This window comes from Galeopterus variegatus, unplaced genomic scaffold (genome assembly GCF_000696425.1).
Source record: "Galeopterus variegatus unplaced genomic scaffold, G_variegatus-3.0.2 Scaffold33, whole genome shotgun sequence".
Taxonomy (NCBI): domain Eukaryota; kingdom Metazoa; phylum Chordata; class Mammalia; order Dermoptera; family Cynocephalidae; genus Galeopterus; species Galeopterus variegatus.
Genome location: NW_007726144.1, coordinates 958850 through 971925, shown reverse-complemented (window position 1 = coordinate 971925; position 13076 = coordinate 958850). Strand labels below are relative to the sequence as shown.

General features: G+C 55.5%; 1 protein-coding gene across 1 annotated transcript in view; it reads left to right on the top strand.

Moving 5' to 3' along the window:
• The window catches only part of LMNA (lamin A/C), a 20982-nt gene extending 8716 nt beyond the window's left edge, over positions 1-12266 (top strand). The window contains exons 2-12 of the mRNA XM_008570688.1: positions 4783-4939; positions 6336-6461; positions 6987-7157; positions 7363-7488; positions 7969-8189; positions 8278-8503; positions 8929-9036; positions 9134-9253; positions 9854-9943; positions 10720-10989; positions 11300-12266. Coding sequence (XP_008568910.1) covers positions 4783-4939; positions 6336-6461; positions 6987-7157; positions 7363-7488; positions 7969-8189; positions 8278-8503; positions 8929-9036; positions 9134-9253; positions 9854-9943; positions 10720-10989; positions 11300-11326 — 1642 coding nt within the window. The 3' untranslated portion in view covers positions 11327-12266. The remainder of the gene's footprint in view (positions 1-4782; positions 4940-6335; positions 6462-6986; positions 7158-7362; positions 7489-7968; positions 8190-8277; positions 8504-8928; positions 9037-9133; positions 9254-9853; positions 9944-10719; positions 10990-11299) is intronic.
• Positions 12267-13076: the final 810 nt, after the last annotated feature.

Below are 13076 nucleotides of genomic sequence, written 5' to 3'. Positions count from 1 at the left end.
GGGGGGGGGGGGGGGGGGGGGGGGGGGGGGGGGGGGGGGGGGGGGGGGGGGGGGGGGGGGGGGGGGGGGGGGGGTTTTTTTTTGGGGGGGGGGGGGGGGGGGTGGGGGGGGGGGGGGGGGGGGGCGGGAGGTGCCCACCCAGCCACAGGGGGCGCCCTTGCCTGTGAGGCAGAACTGCCTTGGGGCTCAGAGATCTTGGCTTTCCTGACTCCCTCCAGTGTCTCCGCCCAGCGATGGGGAACTCCCAGGGCTGGTGAGGCAGGGCTGCCAGGGGACTGGTTTGTGGGTGGTGGTGGTGCTGGGCTAGCTCCTTTACCGTCCCCTTGTCTGCCACCTCTTCTTTTTATCCCCAGTCTAAAGTCTGTCTCTCCCCCAGGCCAGGGGAGGAAATGGAGGCCTTTCCCTCCAGGCCTAGCATGTTGCTCCTGGCAACCGGCCCAAACAGGCCTGCAGTTGGCCAGGCTTCCATATCTGGCATCGAGCTGGGCTGAGAAGGGTGACTCAGCGGGTGGGTCCCCTTTGCTGTGCTGATGCCTTTCTTACCCAAAGCAGCTTGAGAGCCCTGGCCTGCAGCAGCCCAGGAGCCAACTCCCTCTCCTGCCAGCCTCCACCTAACAGACCCCCAGCTTTGGGCCACACTTGCCACCTCCAGCTCTCTTTTTTTTTTCCTTTTAAAAGATGACCAGTAAGGGGATCTTAACCCTTGACTTGGTGTTTGTCCGCACCACGCTCAGCCATTGAGCGAACCGGCCATCCCTATATGGGATCCGAACCCGTGGCCTTGGTGTTATCAGCACCACACTCTCCCGAGTGAGCCACAGGCCAGCCCCTCCAGCTCTCTTTTCTATCTTATTCCTTGCCTCTCTGCTCACCTCCCCATCCCACCTCCTCTCTTCCCTCTTTCTGAGATCAGATTTGCCAGCTGTGGGAAGAGTTACGACCAGGATACCCAGCCCCGCGTGCCTCACAAGTCTGCTGGGACGCAGCCATTCCTGTGCTTGCGGAACCTGGAGGATGCCAGGGAAAGAGCTGGCCTTTCCCTGGCACAGCACCAGGACTGGGGCAGGACGCAGGCGAAGCCAGGGTCTCCCTTGTGAGCACTAGAGGATTTCCCGACCCCTGCCCGGGTATTGTCTGTCTGAGCATGAGTCACCTGAGGAGCCCCAGGTTCCCACCCTTCCCAGCTCCCTGGTCTGCCCCACCCTGTCCTCCCTTCCAACCCAGCATGGGGACAGCATTCAGCACGTGCCTGGCTTTCTTGCTGCCATCCCATAATGGACTGGGGCCCAGGCAGCACCACCACCCTGGGGCTGAATGCCTGGCCAGCATCTGTTTGGGTCCCTGCTAGGTCTGAGGGTCTCTCCTAGGAAGGAAGTGGCATTTGGTGGTGAGCAGGCAGGACTAGGGAGGAGGCATGAGAGGCTCTGGGCTCTGCTCTAGCCCCAGCCATCTCTTGGGGTGTGCGTGTGGCTTCCTGGCCACAGAGCTCCCAAGGTTTGAGTCATGCGCCCATGGGTGATAGTGGCTTCTTCCCCGTAGATGGGACCTCCCCATGCCTGACTAAGAAAACCACAAAGGCTCTTCCTCGCTTCCCTCTCTTTGCTCGTGGTTTCCTTCATCTGCAGGGTGTGTCTTGGTTCTTTAGTCCTTAGTCTCTGCCCAGCACTAATTAAAACCTCCAGGAGGGAAAGGGAATTATTCCCCTTAATTTTGTTGGAGGCCGTAGATCGTGGCATGTGCTGAAGCAGTACTGCATCCATTTCCAGTTCTTCAACCTACTTGCTGCAGCACCCCGGGCATAGCTCTCTACACCTCAAGTTTCCTCAATCACATAGTAATAGAACCTATCTCATAGTGCAGCTGCAAAAATCAAATGAGTTAACATTATAATATTTAAAGCAGTGTCTGGTATGTAATGAATTCCATAGGCATTTGCTATTATAGTCATGCACTGCATAACAACATTTTGGTCAACAACAGATCGCATATACAACAGTGGTGTAACTTAGGAGCAATCGGCTATGCCAGCCACAAAACACACAAACAAATAAGCAAATGCTATAGCATACAGCCTAGGTGTGTAGTAGACCATACCATCCAGGTTTGTATAAATTCACTCTGTGATGTTCGCACAATGAAATCGCCTGACGATGCATTTCTCAGAACATATCCCTGTTGTTAAGCGACATGTGACTGGTTGTTGTTGTTGTTATTATTATTATTATTACACCACCACCTTTGGGAGCAGCAGGAAGTGAAGAGGTTAGACTGAAAAGACTCCTGTGCTTGTCAGATCATAAGTTCCTGGAGGACAGGGACCTTGCTCCTCTGTTTTCCTCAGTGTCTGCCAGGCACTGCCAAGGGAGGGATTACCAAGGAGAACTCCTGGAGTTCCTTCTGTGGCGTCTGGGGAGGCTGGGGAGACAGGACTAGGGAAGCAATGCCCTTGAGACGGCTTCCGAAAGCATTCCGTCACTCATTCCTGCTTCTTCCAGCTCAGGCTGGGTGGGTCAGGGGGCTGTTTTGTGCCAGTGTCTGCTCTCTTCTTCCTGGCTTCTCCATTCTCTCTAGACCTTGTGGCTTAGGAAGGCAGTGAGGTGGAGGAGAAAGAGTCCTAGATGAGCAGCCAGAAATGCCTGGAACTGGTCCCTGCTGCTGTGGCTTGCAGTGCTCGACACTGGGCCATTCACCTTTCTCCTCTGTGCCTCAGTTTCCTCATCTGTAAAAGGAGGGGGTTGAGCTGAAGCACTCTAAGCTCCTTCTAGTTCTCTAAATTCTGAGCCTGTCCCAGAACAGCCAGCTGCAGCCGTTAGCCTTCAGGGTAGAGAGGCCTCTTCTGGGAAGCCCCTGCCAGGCTTGGAGTTGGCCCAAGGAGCTCGGAATCTATGTCTGCCATGTCGCTTCACTTTACCAGCGGTTTTTCTTCATTTTCTCTCCTCCCCTTGCAGCTGCCTGAGCTTCGGAAAAGTTCTGAAGTCATGGAAAGTTGGGGCTGTGCTCCCAGCCAGGGGCTGGGCCGGATGGCAGCCAAAACCTGAGCTGGGTTTTGACTTTATTTTTAGCCTTTCAGACTGAGACAGAGGAGGGGAGACATCCTCCAGTTCTGGAAGGGCCTCTTTTTGCAAGAGACAGACACTGTTGCATTAAACAACTTGTTCTGAGTTGTGGCCAGAGGCCTGGATGGAGCAAGCATGCAGACTGGGCAGCTCCCTCCATGTCTTCATGTCCTTCCCCTGCCCCTCTGGGTGTCACTCTATCCTCTTCCCAGCCCAGTGGAAACCAGTTGGAGGGGGTGACTCCTCTTTTTGGAATCTCCTAAGCTGGTGGCAGGAGAACACTGCCTGGTTCTTGCCCTCAAGTCTAGCCTTCTCTATTCTGCTTCAGAGTGAATTGTTGGGCCTCTTGTTGCTTAGGGCTTTTGTGGCTAGAGAAAAATGCTGGCAGGGCTGGTCTCTCTTCTCCTTTGGGAGATAGGTTCTCCCCTACAAACTCCGCCCACGTTTGGTTTTCTTTTTTTCCATCTGCTGTGGTAGGCTCGTGCTTAAGGACTGATGAATTGCAACGATGCAGTACAGCAGCTGGGACCAGGCCCCTTGGATCTTTCCCTCCACTCCCTGTGTCTGCTGCTTTCTCTCACCCTGAATTTGTGAAGGGATTGTAATGTCTGGAAAGTTCTTGGGTCCCCTGTAAGTTTTTAAGAAAATAGGACCCCAGGGACTGGCCTGTGGCTCACTCAGGAGAGTGTGGTGCTGATAATACCAAGGCCACAGGTTTGGATCCCATATAGGGATGGCCGGTTAGCTCACCAGGTGAGCATGGTGCTGACAACACCAAGTCAAGGGTTAAGATCCCCTTACCGGTCATCTTTAAAAAAGAAAATAGGACCCCTCTTTCTCCAGTTCACTAGCAAAAATAATCAGGGGCCCAGAAACGTGACGGAGGTGGCAGAGGCATCCCTGTTTGGTTGGTTCTAGCTAAAGCTTCACCCAGTTTGAGGAGCAGAGAGGCTCAGGCTGGAGCGTAGATGGACCTGGAGGCCTGGGAACCACATCTGGAGCCAGATGTTGAGGCTTGTGGTCGATGGGCAGTGCCCAAATGAGGCCAGAGGGAGGGAGGCTGCAACTCCTCTGCTCTGCCCCCAGATCAGGTGACCCAGACTGGGACCTAAGAAAGGGAATGGTCAATACTGTGCCTGATTGTCCTGTCCAAAGTTTCCTTGAGCTCTAACCAGACTTACCTTCCCTACAGTTCTCCATGTGTAAAAGGGACTAGGAGAGGTGACCAACACCTTTGGGGTGCAAACTGAGAAGCGTTAGGGATATGTGGACCCCACGGCCAGGAGCCTTGTTGTCTGGATCCCCTGAGGGAGGGAAGCTTGACTGGATGGAAAGTGGGTGGAGTCTCGGGAGGAGAAGGTTAAGGCCCTGTGTGGGAAGGGGCAGGAGACAAAGGTGCCCCTGTCTCTTTGGGAAGGAATGGGAGGGGAGAGAGGGAAAAGCATTCATATCATGGGATCAAGCTTTGCCCTTAGCCCCAGGCACGTTCCTGAGCCCTGAGTCATGGGAAGGGTGGAGAAGCAGAAAGGGGGTTTGGGGGGACCTTCTGGGAGGTGGGAGCCCAGCCCCAGAGGCAAGTGGATGCAAACAAACCTAAAGCAAGGATGCCCTCTTCTGGCAGCTGATGGGACAGCAAAGCCAGCCCTGTGGCTGACTTTTCAGGAACCTGGCCCTCTCTAGGGAAGCAGACTTCTTTTCTTAACCCACTCTTCCTTCTCTTCTTTAGCAATACCAAGAAAGAGGGTGACTTGATGGCTGCCCAGGCCCGGCTCAAGGACCTGGAGGCTCTGCTCAACTCCAAGGAGGCCGCGCTGAGCACTGCTCTCAGCGAGAAGCGCACGCTGGAAAACGAGCTGCACGATCTGCGGGGACAGGTGGCCAAGGTGAGGCCACCCTCCAGGGCCAGCCCACAACTCCATCTGACACATGCACACTCTTCTACTCTGGCCTGACCTCAGGAGGTGTCTGGTCTGACCTGTCACATGGTCTCAGAGCCAGTCACTTGTCCTAGCATCATCTCGCCCATTCAGACCATATCTCATCTATCTTAGGCCACCCATGGGATCTAGCACAGTGAATTGAAAATAATCCACAAGCCATTTCTATTTAACTTTGCAACGAACTGTACCCTGCATCCCTCGCAGTTTGGCCCTCCTATAGAGAGCTTTTGACCTCACTGGAAGAAAGGAAGAGTGGAGTAGATCATCCACTGAGGCCATAATTGGGAGCTGATGGCTGATCACATATGGGATGCATGTTAATGACACTTTGCATGTATATGGTGGCCTTTACTTTCAAAACATTTTGCTATTTATCCTCTCCTCTAATTTCTCATGTTACAAGCTAGGGAACAGAATTGAAGAAGCTGGTTTATTCCCAATTTCACAGCCTCACCTGCTCAGAGCAAGGCCAGGTCTAGAGTCAGTGGCCAAGCTTCCATTCTGGGTGCTGTCCCCTCTCAGGCCCTGCCACTGCAGTACACCATGGAGAGGCCAGCAAGGAGGCCGACTACAAAATGAAGGCTGGGCCACTCTCCTCCTGGTCTCCTGCCTCCAGCTCCACCCTTTTCCCCAGTTCCTCCCAGCTGCACTGACCAGCTTGTGCTTTCTTTTTTGGGGCGGCTAGTTGGTACAGTTATCCGAACTTTTGACATTAGTGAGCCTGTGCTTTCTAAAATGAAAATCTAAGCAGGGTGTTTCCCTGCTCACACTTTCTCAGAGGTTCTTTTCATGGCAGATTAGGGCATCTCCTTATGATCTAGCCCCTACCCTAGGCCAGTCACCTTCTCCCACCTGTGCTTCAGGCTACAGCAGTACTGACCTTCCTGAAGACCCCAGAACATGTGTGTGCCTTCATACCTCTGTGCCTTTGCACATGCTTGTCTCTCCCCCTATAGGCCCCTAACCTGCCCATGGGTCTCAGCTTCTTGGAGGCCTTCCCAGACCCCCCGCTCCACCCCAGGCACTCTTGGTTCTTTCCTTCATGTTCCCTCTATACTTTGCACATGACTCCTTTATTGTGATTATTACATTGTTCCAGAGAGGGGAGTCCTGTGGTTGTGGGGTGAATATATCTTTTATTTCTTAACACAGTACTTACCCAGAGTAATTATCATGAGTGAGCGGATGTCCTTACCTCCATGGGCATCCAAGGACCTCACTTCTCCTGGACCTGCTTCAGCACATATAAAGGGATGTGCTGGGAACAGCCCACCTCAACTTCCTCTCAGCTCTCATGCTGTGTGACCCCTCTCTCTGACCTCTGCTCACTTCCTTTCAGCTCGAGGCAGCCCTGGGTGAGGCCAAGAAGCAACTTCAGGATGAGATGCTGCGGCGCGTGGATGCTGAGAACAGGCTGCAGACCCTGAAGGAGGAGCTGGACTTCCAGAAGAACATCTATAGTGAGGTGGGGACTGTGCTTTGCAGGCCAGGAGGGCTGGGGCTGGGTGGTGACAGACAATAGTCTTGGGGCTGGAGGATCAGCTGTGTGCAGCGCTCACCTGCACGAGTCCCTTCTACTAAGTGGATAGGGGTTAGGAGGTAGCCAGAACCCAGGTTAAAGTGGGGCTGACAGTGTCTTGTGGGATTAGGGCTGGCAGGGAGCTTGGCCATCTGGGTCTTGGCCTGTAACGAACTAGTTCTTTTTTTTTTTTTTTCTTTTTTCCTTTTTGTCTTTTTTACTGACCCGGTAACGGGATCGTAACCCTCGGTGTCGCGCCCGTACCGGGGACCGGCAACGGGATCGCAACCCTCGGTGTTGCGCCCGCACCGCGCTCAGCCAGTGAGCGGGAACCGGTCTCCACATGGGATCCGAACCCTCGGCGGGAGCACCGCCACACTCCCAAGCGGCGCACTCTCCAGTGCGCCACCGGGCTGGCCCCAGGAACTAGTTCTGATTTTGTTTTCTGTATCCTTGCTCCAACTCTTCTAGGAGCTGCGTGAAACCAAGCGCCGCCACGAGACCCGGCTGGTGGAGATTGATAATGGGAAGCAGCGCGAGTTTGAGAGCCGGCTGGCAGATGCCCTGCAGGAACTGCGGGCCCAGCATGAGGACCAGGTGGAACAGTACAAGAAGGAGCTGGAGAAGACCTATTCTGCCAAGGTGCTTGCTCTTCCCCGGTTCCCTCACTGCCCCTGCTCCCAGCAGCCCTACCACAGTGGGGGCAGAGTCAGTGAGGGATCAGGTAGATGGTGGCAGGGAACTCAGGGTGGCCCAGCACCTGAGCTGCAGCAATGATGCTATCCTCAGGCCACTCCTTCCATCCCTCCCGTTCCCTGCAGTCCTAACCTTGCGTCCTCCCCTCCAGCTGGATAACGCCAGGCAGTCTGCTGAGAGGAACAGCAACCTGGTGGGGGCTGCCCACGAGGAGCTGCAGCAGTCCCGCATCCGCATCGACAGCCTCTCGGCCCAGCTCAGCCAGCTCCAGAAGCAGGTGATGCCCCACCTCACCCCTTCCCCCAAAGGTGCTTTCTGAGGAAGGGAGGGGAGAGACAGAACATGCCCCCAGCATCACAGACTGAGAGAAGGAGCCAGGACTCGGAGTCAGATGGCCTGTCTGCTGTTCCAGTGCTTCCTCATATTTCACCTTCACTTCCTCCCTAACTCATAAATCTGCCGTAACACTCTCCAATGTGAGGCATTAAAAGCTTCAATATTATCCTAGCTGGCTGTGCAATTTGTTACAGGAGAAAATAGGATGTAGCCTCAGAATAAGATTTCAGTTAGATATTGGGAAGGACTTCCTGGTCACTAACAAGACCATGTTTAGAGCCTGTGATGGGCTCTGAGAGCCTGGAGATCCTAGAAAGGGTAGCTGGGTGTCCCCTATACCTTACCCAGGTCCCTCCCTTTCCATACTCGGGTCTCTTGGGAGCTCACCAGACCCCTGCCTCCACACTACCTCACTTCACAGCTGGCAGCCAAGGAGGCGAAGCTTCGGGACCTGGAGGACTCGCTGGCGCGTGAGCGGGACACCAGCCGGCGGCTGCTGGCGGAGAAAGAGAGGGAGATGGCTGACATGCGGGCAAGGATGCAGCAGCAGCTGGACGAGTACCAGGAGCTGCTGGACATCAAGCTGGCCCTGGACATGGAGATCCACGCCTACCGCAAGCTCCTGGAGGGCGAGGAGGAGAGGTGGGCCAGGGAGCAGCCGGGAGGAGCTAGCAGTGGGTCTGGCCTTCCGCTGGCCTTGACAAGGCCCCTCTTTGTCTCCCTTTCCCAGGCTCCGCCTGTCCCCCAGCCCCACCTCGCAGCGCAGCCGTGGCCGCGCCTCTTCCCACTCGTCCCAGACACAGGGTGGTGGGGGCAGCGTCACCAAAAAGCGCAAGCTGGAGTCCACCGAGAGCCGCAGCAGCTTCTCGCAGCACGCTCGCACCAGCGGGCGCGTGGCCGTGGAGGAGGTGGACGAGGAAGGCAAGTTCGTGCGGCTGCGCAACAAGTCCAATGAGGTAGGCGCCCAGGTCAAGGTCTGAGGGAATCCCCTGGTAGGGAGCAAGCGGCAAGACGAAGGGATGAGGTTTGGAGGGAGGATTATTCCTCCTGGACTCATTGGCTGGGAGACCTTGTGCAAGTTATTTAACTTCTCAGAGCATCAGTTTATTTATAAAATGGTGGTGAATAATGGTTCCCTACCTCTCTGATTTGTTGGGAAGATGAAAGATGACGTATCATTACACTGTGTCGTCTGGCACAGTATAAGTGTCCACAGATTGTAGCTATTATCCTTGGGGGAAGGGCAGTGATGGGGTGGGGGGTGTTGGCGTGGATGGAGGGAGGGGCCTCTGATTGCAGAGGGGTTGCCTGGGCCCTTGAGTGAGATAAACCCACAAGCCTGGATAAGCCTCCCCCTTCCTCCTCTCTCTCTTCCTGGCAGGACCAATCCATGGGCAACTGGCAGATCAAGCGCCAGAATGGAGATGATCCCTTGCTGACTTACCGCTTCCCACCCAAGTTCACCCTGAAGGCTGGGCAGGTGGTGACGGTGAGTGGCAGGGTATTTGGGACTCTGGGGTGGCCAGGGGTTGACCTGTGGATGGGAGCACTGGAATGAGTGCCCTTCTCTAATCCCCTCTCCCCAGATCTGGGCTGCAGGAGCTGGGGCCACCCACAGCCCTCCTACTGACTTGGTGTGGAAGGCGCAGAACACCTGGGGCTGCGGGAACAGCCTGCGCACGGCTCTCATCAACTCCACTGGGGAAGTGAGTATGCTTCCGGCTGGTCTCTTGCTGGACAAGGCTCCGCCTAGTGGCCAAAATCAGAGCCACCCGCCCCCAACCTGAGGGAGCCAATTCAGGGCAACTTTTTTTTTTTTAAAAAGATGACCGGTAAGGGGATCTCAACCCTTGGCTTGGTGTTGTCAGCACCACGCTCAGCTAGTGAGCAAACCGGCCATCCCTATATAGGATCCGAACCCGTGGCCTTGGTGTTATGAGCACCGCACTCTACCGAGTGAGCCACCGGCCGGCCTAGGGCAACTTAACAGAGCTCTCTGGTACAGGCCCCAGACTCCACTCAGTGGGCCACCCAAAAGAAGCCTCCAACAGCAGCATGAGGGGTAGAAGTTACACAGCGAGGATTGTTAAAGGTAGAGCCATACTCCTACCGAGAGAGCTTGACAGTATCCCTCTGGGGTAGAAATGAGCTACTTAGCTCCAATTCCACACAGGACAGAGTAGGCAGTAGGCTGGACAAAGGGCAGCCCACAGGAAAGGTTCCAGGTGGTCACTGTGGGTAGATATTGCTGCACACCCCTCCCAGGCCCTGACCTGACCCTTGGGCCTGGCCCATGTCCCTGGCAGGAGGTGGCCATGCGCAAGCTGGTACGCTCAGTGACGGTGGTTGAGGATGACGAGGATGAGGATGGAGATGACCTGCTCCATCACCACCATGTGAGTGGCAGCCGCCGCTGAGGCCAAGCACACACAGGGGCAAACCAGCCAGGCCTGGGGGCAGCCTCTCCCCAGCCTCCCCATGCCAAAAATCTTTTCATTAAAGAATGTTTTGGAACTTCACTTGCTGCCCTGGCCTTTCTTCTCTCTCCTCCCTATACCTTGAACAGGGAACCCAGGTGTCTGGGTGCCCTACTCTGGTAAGGAAGGGAGTGGGAACTTTCTGATGCCATGGAGTATTCCCATGGGAGCAGCGGGTAAGGGTCTGGGATTTGTCTCCTGGGAAGGGGACGGGAGGACAGATGTGGGGCACCCCAGCCCTGCCTCTCTCCCCCCATTTCTCTTGAATGCAAAATTTCCTTTCTTGTCCCATCCTCATTCGTGTTGCATGCATGTCCACTCCTTTCCCTCTTTTTTCCTGCAAGAATGTTTCTCTCATTCCTGTCCCCCGACAAATTAATTTTGCATGCCTGCTGCCCTACAAGCTTGCTCCTTGCCCCCTCTTTTTCTCTCAAGCTTAGAGTAACTAGAACAGAGTCAAAGCCACGACTCCTGTCCCCAATTCTTCCTGACCCTTTACTCCTTTCATGGATTCCCTCCCCTCTCCTCCCAGCCCCTGGCCTCCCAAGCCCCTGTGGCCCTCTGGTTCCTTGGGCACAGAACCCTGCCTTCCTGCCTGGTGGCTGGGAGCCTGCAGGAGCCCAGAGCCTGGGCATTGGGCCTGAGCAGTCAGTCCCAGACTCGCCGTCCCGCCTGAGCCTTGTCTCCCTCCCCAGGGCTCCCACTGCAGCAGCTCGGGGGACCCCGCTGAGTACAACCTGCGCTCGCGCACCGTGCTGTGCGGGACGTGCGGGCAGCCTGCCGACAAGGCATCTGCCAGCGGCTCAGGAGCCCAGGTGGGCGGATCCATCTCCTCTGGCTCTTCTGCCTCCAGTGTCACAGTCACTCGCAGCTACCGCAGTGTGGGGGGCAGTGGGGGTGGCAGCTTCGGGGACAACCTGGTCACCCGCTCCTACCTCCTGGGCAACTCCAGCCCCCGAACCCAGGTGAGTTGTCTTTTGTCTCCACACCCTGCAGGCAGGACCTGGGTATTGAGGGTTAGGACAAGGTGGCCCTCTGGGGGGGAGAGCCTTCTCTTCCGCAGCCCGGGAGAGTGGGAGTCTCCTCCCCTCAGCCTGAGTCCTAGGCAGCCCACTCCTGCATCCTGCCCCTCTTGTTTGAGCCCCAGACTGGAGGGCAGGAGCAGGGTTGGAGTGTGATGGATGGGGAGACACTACCTCCCTTCTGGGAGTCGGGAGGGAAGGGATGGGTCCAGGCACTGCTGCTCACACCTCTCCCTGCTCTCTTCTCTCTTAGAGACCCCAGAACTGCAGCATCATGTAATCTGGGACCTGCCAGGCAGGGGTTGGGGTGGAGGCCTCCTGCTTCCTCCTCACCTCATGCTCACCCCCTGCCCTGCACCTCATGGGAGGGGGCTTGAAGCCAAAGAAAAATACCCCTTTGGTTTTTTTCTTCTGTATTTTGTCTTTTTCTAAGAGAAGTATTTTCTACAGTGGTTTTATACTGAAGGAAAAACAGAAGCAAAAAAAAAAAAATCTATCTCAATGCTAATTTTTCTTCCTTCCTTTTCCCTGCTTCCAGGAAACTCTACATCTGCCTTAAAACCAAAGAGGGCTTCCTCTAGGAGCCAAGGGAAAGGGGTGCTTTTAAGAGCCTAGTTTCTGCTTTTCTGCCCTGGCTGCTACCCCCACCCCAGTGACCCCATGACATGGTGCCTGAGAGGCAAGCGTGGAGTCATCTCGGCAGCCTCTGGGCAGCAGGTCCACTGCCAGGCCAGCTTCCCAGAGAGAGAGGACAGCTGAGTCAGGTCCCCCGGGCCCGGCCTCCCTGACTGAGGCTCCTCTGCCTGCCCTGGCCCTAGTCCCCACCCCTGCCCCCTGTCCTGGGGTGAGTCGATTCCCCCAGGTACCAGCTGCGCTTGCTTTTCTATATTTTTAGACAAGAGATGGGAATGAGACGGGAGGTGGACGAAAGGAAGAAAGGTTAGTTTGAGCCTACCTTCTCCTAGCTTTAGAGCCTGGGTGGGCTATGTCCAGTCACTGGAGGTCAAGGCCAAGTGGGGTACACGGAGGAGGGAGAGGGAGGCCCCGGAAGGGGTGAGAACCTGCTGGGGCCCCACCACAGTGGAGGAGGAAGGTGAGAGGGGGTGGGGTATGTGTGGCTGTGGTTTCTGGCAAACACTAAGGAGCCCCTTGCCTCCCCATTTCCCATCTGCACCCCTTCTGTCCTCCCCCAATCAATACACTAGTTGTTTCTATCCCCGGCTGCTGTGGTGTCTTTGTTGGTGAGCGTCACCGTGTGTTCAGAGGGGCAGACACATACACACACAGCGCCTCACAGTCACTGTCTGCTCGTGCTCATTACTGCCAGCCTTTGCCCCTGCTCTAGGGAAGACAAGGAGAGACGAAGCCCTCAGGGCACTTTAGATGCATATCTGGGCACTTGGTGGTGGCTGATGGGGAGATATAAGCACCCTCCCTCCCCACTGTGTGGCTCTCCCTGTGGAAGTTCTTCAGAGAGGCAGAGCCTGAAACATGTTTCCTTCCTAACTTCCTTCAACCAACCAACACTCGTCAAGTGCCTCCTCCTCATACATGCTGGGCCCCGAACTAAGCATGAATAAGACATATGATACTGACCTAGTCTGAGGGTGGTGACATCTCAGGACCTAGGGGCATGGACAAATGGGACGAAGAGAGTAGATGCTGAGCTAGAGGCAGCAGGAAAGGAGCAGCGCTTCCTTTGCAAAGGAGCAGTTACTGTCCCTTTGAGCCACATTGTGCTTAGCTCGGGAGACAGGGAAATAAGACAGCACGTTCAGTGTCCTCAGGGAACCCACGCCCCAGTGAGAGGAAAAGGGGATATGTCAGGCAGAGGAGGAACCTTTGAAGAGATGGCTTCTAACCTGGGGGTGTGAGGAGCCCAGACTGAGAGCGCAGGCCCCAAATAGGGAAAATGAGCTATAGTAACCAACCTCTCTCGGAACCTTTCTAGTTTCCAAGACATTTATGCACTATCTCATTTGGCCCTCTGTCTTGAGGGGTAGTTATCTATCTCTAGTGTCTTGAGAGGT